The following is a 6,848-nucleotide window of genomic DNA, read 5'->3' as shown; positions in this document are numbered from 1 at the left end:
CTCCCGCCGCGGGGCCGCCGGGGGCGGGGCGGGCGCTCGGCGCGGCCCCGGCGAGCGGCTCGGGAGCTGCGGCGGCGGCGGCTGCGCAGGGCGCTCGGTACGGCCTCGGTGGAGGCGGACGGGTACCTGCTGCCGCCCGAGCCCGCAGCGGGCAGGGGCGCCGCTCTTTGTCCGGGGCTGAGCGGGCCAGCCCGGCCCCGGCGGCGCCCGGACCACCGCAGCCCAGCGACCGGCGGCTCTCGGGGCGTCGCCTGGCTCCGGCGGCCTGGGCACCGCGGGGAGCGTGAATGAGAGTTTGCTCCGATTTACGAGCAGGGTGAGTGCCCCGCCGGGCCGCCTCTCTGGGGAAATAATAGTTTTGGGTTTTTTTTTGTCCAAACCTTTCTGTCCCCAGGCCGGCGCCGACCCCTCCGGGCCGGGGCGGCGAGGACTCGCTGGTCCCGCGGGCTGGGGGACAGACGCGCCCTCTCGCCCCAGGGACGGGAAACCCCGGCGGAGGGCGAAGGGGGCGGCGGGGAGCGGACCGGGGGCTGCGGGGGGAGCCTGGCCGGTGGCTCCGTCTTTCTGGGCCTTCACGCGTTTGCGGGAAACGAGAGACAGTCCCCGTGGGCGCTGGGGGTGCCCGGCTGCCCCGCTCCGCTCCTCCCGGGGCGGGTGAGCTCCTCTTCTCCCGTCCCCGCGCCCCTCCGGCACGAAGGGCTGCGGGGACGGGGTGCATCACCGCCACCGTCCAGGTGAAACGCGGGGCCAGGAGTCACAGGCTGTAGTAAACACCGCGTACGTGGGGTGGCGGTGAACCTGGTAAAGGTCACGTCTTTGTGTACAAACGCAGCTCGTCCTCGCTGGTCTCCCGAGTCATTGGTGTCTTGGGGACCGTGTTGTGGCCACTGGTGTGCATCGCACTCACCGTTACCCTCTCCTGCCCCCTCCAGACGGGCTGGCGTCTGGGGGGCATCCGATTTGGAAATAAGACCTGGTAACGTTGTCTGTGTTGTGAATTTTGATTCTTGAGCTTTAGCTAAGCCTGGCTGAACTAGGGGCCGGCCACATGTTCATATTACGTAGTAACCAGCAATGTACCCGTCCCTCAACTCACGCAGTGTCTGGATGTATCTCGATGTGGAGCAGTGAGGCACGGCGGTGTTGGAGGAGCAGGAGCAGAGAAGCGCTGCTGGAGAGCTTGCTGTCAAGAGGCAGAGGGTGGCCGGGCCGTGGTGCTGGGCAAATGGCTGGTTTACAGTCCAAGCTGTCAAACCGGGCTCCTTCAGAAAAGATCTGATAGGTGTGCACGTGTCGTGAGCCTCCTGTGGGTTGTTGCTGGGCTTGAACGCATGTATAGGGCAAACAGGTGACAATAACAGCTTTTTTCGTGTCACGCTTCATTACTACAGCTGCAGAGTTTTAGATTGAGTAGATGTGGTACTGTTAAGCTTGTGTGAATGTGGAATGAATGATGGACAAGTTCTCAGGGATTGCGTTTCCAGTGGCGGGTGAGGAGTGGGTGGGGAGGGGAAATATTTAATCAAGAAGGGATCCCTGGTGCCTGTGCTCTGCACTATCTGACAGTATCCTGCCTTAGTTTTTAAGATGCAATAAGTAGTTTTGTTCCTCAGAGGTGTGAGCTGTCTTAAACGTTTTTAATGCCATATCTAGTTAACTAGTTATTTAAAAAGGAGGGCTTTTTTTTAGTCCTAGTCTGTGTTTTGAAGCTGATATTTAAAGTACTAGCTGTGAAGCTGGTAAAATATAAAATTAACTGATGGTGTTATGATACCAAACTGTGAAAAATCCCTGAAAGCCTGAGTTATGTTCACTGTTTTTCATATGGTGGCCACAAGTATGTTTGGCTCATCCCTGTGCCATAATAAAGGTGACTTTGGGCTGAGGTGCCAGACCAAATTGAAGAGGAGCCATGTCATGTTTCCGGCTCTGCAGGTAAGCTCTCAGAGGTGGTTTTGGCTGGTGGCAGGTGCGACTAACCTGAGTTTAGGTGTCAGACTGATGGGCTTGTGTTTTTTCTTCTGTGGCACTCCTGAGACCTGGTCTGCTCAGCACATCCTGGGTCACAGGGGGTGGCTGTTGGGAGGCACGGTGGGGGTTTGGTACTGCTTGGACATATGTGTTCCTCTCCTTGGTGTGGTATGGCTTCTGCTCTGGCTGAAGGCATCACCCAGGCTTTGACCTCCCTCCTATCCCGCCTTGCCAGCATCGCTGTGGCCTGGTGACCTGACGTCAGCGCCCGCGGGGGAGGGAAGAATTAAGGGCAGCAGCTGGGAAAAGCCTGTCCTGGCTCTGTGCTTCGGTGGGACCTGGTTTTGGAGGCGCTGGCAGATGGGAGATCCCGACTGAGGAGGCAAAATCAGGGGGTTGACACACAGCGTTGCTGTTGTCCTGACTGGGAACTAATTCCCAGTGGTGTACAGCAGGTAGCCAGTGCAGAAGCTCTGCCTTGGCCCTACCCCTTCTCCTCCTCCCGCTGTCTGGTGTTCAAAGCTTGTAGGAGCTGAAGTTCATTATAAGAGTGAATGGCTGGGGCGATATTAGATGCCAAAGAGATTAAATATTTTTTGAGATCTGGGGAGAAAAAACCCAACAAACCAAATAACTTTAATATTTTATTTTGGTAAGGGAACTTCTGCAGTGTCTGAGAAGTGATTAGAGCTGCTGTTAAAGGTCAAATATACTTCTGGGATGTGGAACATTGTCTGTGCATGTATGTGATGTGGATACATACATATACTACGTATATATGTTGTGTCTTCAGCATCATTCTGATACTTGAGTATTCATGCCTTAATACAGAGACTTCAGAGCTAAGGAGGAACATTAACTGTTTAACCTCCAAAGCCATGACAGATCTATTGGAAAATTAGAAAAGACCTCATTTCACCTCATTTTGTCTGCTGAAAAATCATGCTTTGTGTTTTGACTCGGTCACCACCAAATCCATAAAGATTCTTGAAGGTATGAAACTGTGTTTTGTGTGGTATATGGTCCCATTAACAGTTTTATGATTGATATATTTTTATTTAAGGTGTAATAGATCACATGTCCTGATGTTTTGTTTCTTATAGGCCTGGAAAATAAATGCTATATAGGAAGGCTTGAGTCAAGGGCAACATGTACCTTGCTGAATTTTTTGGGTTAAAGGTATGTGGCTATTCAGTGGCTTGTCCCGGTCTCTTCCTCCCACCAATATGTATCAGGCTTAGCCGTGATAGTCTTTTTGAAGTCACCAAAGCCCTGGCTATTACCAAAATACTCCAGTGTTATGTGCAGAAAAATCTGCCATCCTGAGTTGCAGGCTCTCTTGTCCAAACTTGACTGTGTCAGGCCCAAATAAAGTACACAATTTTCTAGGTTTATCCTATAGCACTCTTTACTTTTCCTTCTTACATGGATTTTTCTCAGCTAAATAATATCTGCATGGCAGCATCCATGCTGGGAGGACAGGTGACTTCCTCTAATGTGTTATTTTTGTGACACAGAGTTTAACTGGAGTAAAAGCTGTTGACAGTAGTGCTTGATCAGGGCTTCCAAAAAAGATTCCCTCTCTGGCCACTGCCCTGGCCTTGCATGGTGGCAGGTAAATCCGTAAAATAATCTGTGCACAAAATTATAGCTTTTAGGTCATGATGTTGGGTGCTTCCAGGCTTTAAGTGTTTTGATCTTTCAAGTTTTTTAACAAATGCAGGTTTTCTCTTTTCATCTTGTGGTCATTGTTGTTGATATGAGGGATGAGGACAAAACAAAGAAGTTGTGCCTCTTCCTAGAAGATCAGAATTTATTAAAACAGTTATAGGTTAGTGGTGAACTCACCTTATATTTTAGTGAGTTAGTGCTGCTTTTTGTTATGACATAGGAAAATGAAGTAAGGATTCTTTGAAGCCACTTCAGACTTCATAAATATTAACAGGCTTTGCAGTCTTCACACAGAGTCTGGATGTTTATTCTTCACCTTAATAGTACAGTTTCTTTTGCACAGTAAATTTTCTTGCTTTGACTAAACTGAAAGAGCAGTTACCAGATGCAAACTAAAAATGCCGTATTTGTGGTTAGGAGCACTCTTGCTTGTTCTTCCCCTTCTCTAAGACGCATTCTTTTCTCCTGGTGCACACTTTGGTAGCAGTATTAATAGATTCAATTCTGTGACTTAAGAGATGAGATCTTCAGAGATTCTTAAATGATTGGAGATGCAGTTATTTGCTTCTGAAAATAATGGAAGATAAAGATTCCCAACATGTTCAGTTGCATTTGAAAAATCCTTTCTGTTTGCATCTTGGGTCACCATATGTGTTTAATACGTGCCTGTGCTAATGAGGGAAAAAAAACATTGGCAGTATTTTCTAAACATGCTTTCAGAATACTTAAAATTGTCTCTTTTAGTTTAAAAGCTACATCTGCATCTCAGCGGAAACTGAAATTCCATTTGTACAAATCACCAGTTAACTCAGCAAGTTCTTTGTGGTGGTCTGTGAAGACCACATTGCCTGTTCTAGATATACATCTTAACAAGAAGGCATCAAACTTAGTGTAAAACTTGTTCTAGGCATCTCATCAGTGACTGAAGCAATCTAGTCTTTCTTATTTCGCAGAATAGTTGAGGTTGGAAGGGACCTCTGGAGGTCATCTGGTCCAACCCCCTGCTCAAGCAGGGTCACCTAGAGCTGGTTGCCCAGGCCCATGTCCATGTGGCTTCTGAGTATCTCCAAGGATGGAGACCCCACAGCGTCCCTGGGCAGCCTGTGCCAGTGCTCGGTCACCCTCACAGTGAAATAGTGTTTCTTGATGCTCAGAGTGAACCTCCTGTGTTTGTTTGTGCCTGTGGCCTCTGGTCCTGTCACTGGGCACCACTGAGAATAGCCTGGCTCCAGCTTCTCTGCACCCTCCTTTCAGGTATTTATGTACATTGATGGGATCTCCCTGAGCCTTCTCATGTCCAGACTGGATAGTCCCAGCTCTCTCAGCCTTTCCTCACAGGAGAGATGCTCTAACCCCTTCATCATCTTTGTGGCCCTTCATTGGACTCTCTCCAGTCTGTCCATGTGTCTCTCGTACAGCGCAGCCCAGAACTGGACACAGTGCTCCAGCAGTGACCTCACATTTCCCAGTATGCTGTAAAAATAAGAAACTTGTAAAGTAAATTTTAAGCTTTTTTTTTTTTTTTTAAATTTTTTTAGGATGCAGGTCCTAGAGGTCACTTTGGTGCTCAAAGTTACCGATACAGCTTCTCTGAGTACTTTTGCTCTTCCATAAGAGCTGATGTTTCTTGTTGAAGAAAACCCAGACACTTCAGCCCTCTTTCCCTGATGCCATCAATGCAGGCTCTGACAACTCTTTTGACTTGTGATTAAGGGATTTATGACTAGGTTGGCTGGCCACACATGCCCAATAAGTGTCATCATTAGATCCTTAGTCACTGGGGTACGTGTTTTTCTTGGGGTGCATACATGGGAACTGCTGTCTGAAACAGAGCTGGTTTCAGTTTTGAGTGAATGCTTGCTTATGTTTGTGAGGACTCATCTTTACTGGGGGCTGGTTTGGTTTTCCAGCAGCCATCCCGTGCTGGTTTGTGCTCCATTGAGGTGACCTGCCTGCTCCCCGGGCACTTTCTGCATCACTGATGTGCCTGAAGGTGAGCATCTCTCGTATATACTAATCTGAGCATGGTTTAGATGCTTCTGTATTCTACTGCAGCTGTTTTGTATGCTTATATGGGTAACTGTAGTTGATGTTAAATATAGCATTTGTAAACAGGGTTTTTATTTTTAGGTCAACACTTCAGGTGCAGAATAAAACTGTTAGTGCAATGCCGGTAACACTACTCATGGCAGGAGGGAGAGAGGAAAACAAGAAAAAGGCATAAAGCATAAAATATCACTTCATCCTTGTGATTCTCATCAAACTTGGTGGGAGGGGACACTGATTTCTTGACTGTTGAGTGTTCCTTCCTGTATATCATAGAATAGTTTGCTTTGGAAAGGACCTTCAAAGCTCACCTAGTCCACCCTGCCCTGCAATGAGCAGGGACATCTTCAATCAGATCAGGTTGCTCAGAGCCTCATCCAGCCTGGCCTTGAGTGTCTCCAGGGATGGGGCATCTGTAGGTGTGTTGTAGTTGGTTAAGATATTTTTTAAGGTTCTTAAAAATACGGCAAAATTATATGAAAAAGCAGTTAGCAGTAGCTTGCCTTCTCTGTGTCCAAATACAATGGTTAATAGATGCATTTTAAATTTCCATAGTACTCCTCTGAAAATAACTGCACAACTTAAGAGGTCTATACTTATCTTAATTAAAGAGAACAAAGCCGTGCACTCCATGCTGGCCTGATGTATGCAATTAGTGACTGAGTGCAATTAGTTTCCAACCGCTAAAACTGTCTTATCAGAGCTCTCGATAGAACTGTCAGCAGTTTGTATTAGTATCTGGCATTATTAATGCTTGGCATTTTTCTACCATGTTGTAAAAGCCACTTGTTCCTTCAATATTCGTTTCAGGTATCAGGTTACTCGTATATAGAACGCTTTAAATTCACTGGATTGGAAACCAACCAATTCTCAGAGGTTGAAAATTAGTACCAGGTTTTGCAATGAAGGATACATAAGCATCTTTAGGTGCTCAAAGCAGAGGTTATTTCATAATTTGAAGTTTATCGTTAGCTTAAATGTTTAAAAAGTGGCTTCAGGATAGAAATGTGTATGTAAAAGAGAACTTCTTAAAAGTTTTAGTGACCTTCAGGAAAAAAGTCCTCCAGCATCTCACTGTGGATTTTGCTACCCAAGGCTCTATGTTCAGGAAATGGTTTGTGTGTTTTTCTTCCCCTCTCCCTAGATGTCACCTATGTGTT

General features: G+C 47.3%; 1 protein-coding gene across 2 annotated transcripts in view; it reads left to right on the top strand.

Annotated features, from left to right (window-relative positions):
* The first annotated feature begins 8 nt into the window (after nt 1-8).
* The window catches only part of GRAMD4 (GRAM domain containing 4), an 80,776-nt gene continuing 73,936 nt past the window's right edge, over nt 9-6,848 (top strand). Inside the window, exon 1 of one of the 2 annotated variants that reach the window (XM_065048970.1) lies at nt 9-316. In XM_065048970.1, coding sequence (XP_064905042.1) covers nt 288-316 — 29 coding nt within the window. In that variant the 5' untranslated portion in view covers nt 9-287. The remainder of the gene's footprint in view (nt 317-6,848) is intronic. The other variant, XM_065048971.1, reaches the window with a different exon arrangement.

The sequence above is a fragment of the Columba livia genome, chromosome 1 (genome assembly GCF_036013475.1).
Source record: "Columba livia isolate bColLiv1 breed racing homer chromosome 1, bColLiv1.pat.W.v2, whole genome shotgun sequence".
In the NCBI taxonomy this organism is placed as follows: Eukaryota; Metazoa; Chordata; class Aves; order Columbiformes; family Columbidae; genus Columba; species Columba livia.
The sequence above is the reverse complement of the archived record's forward strand: the minus strand, read 5'-3'. Positions and strand labels throughout refer to the sequence as shown.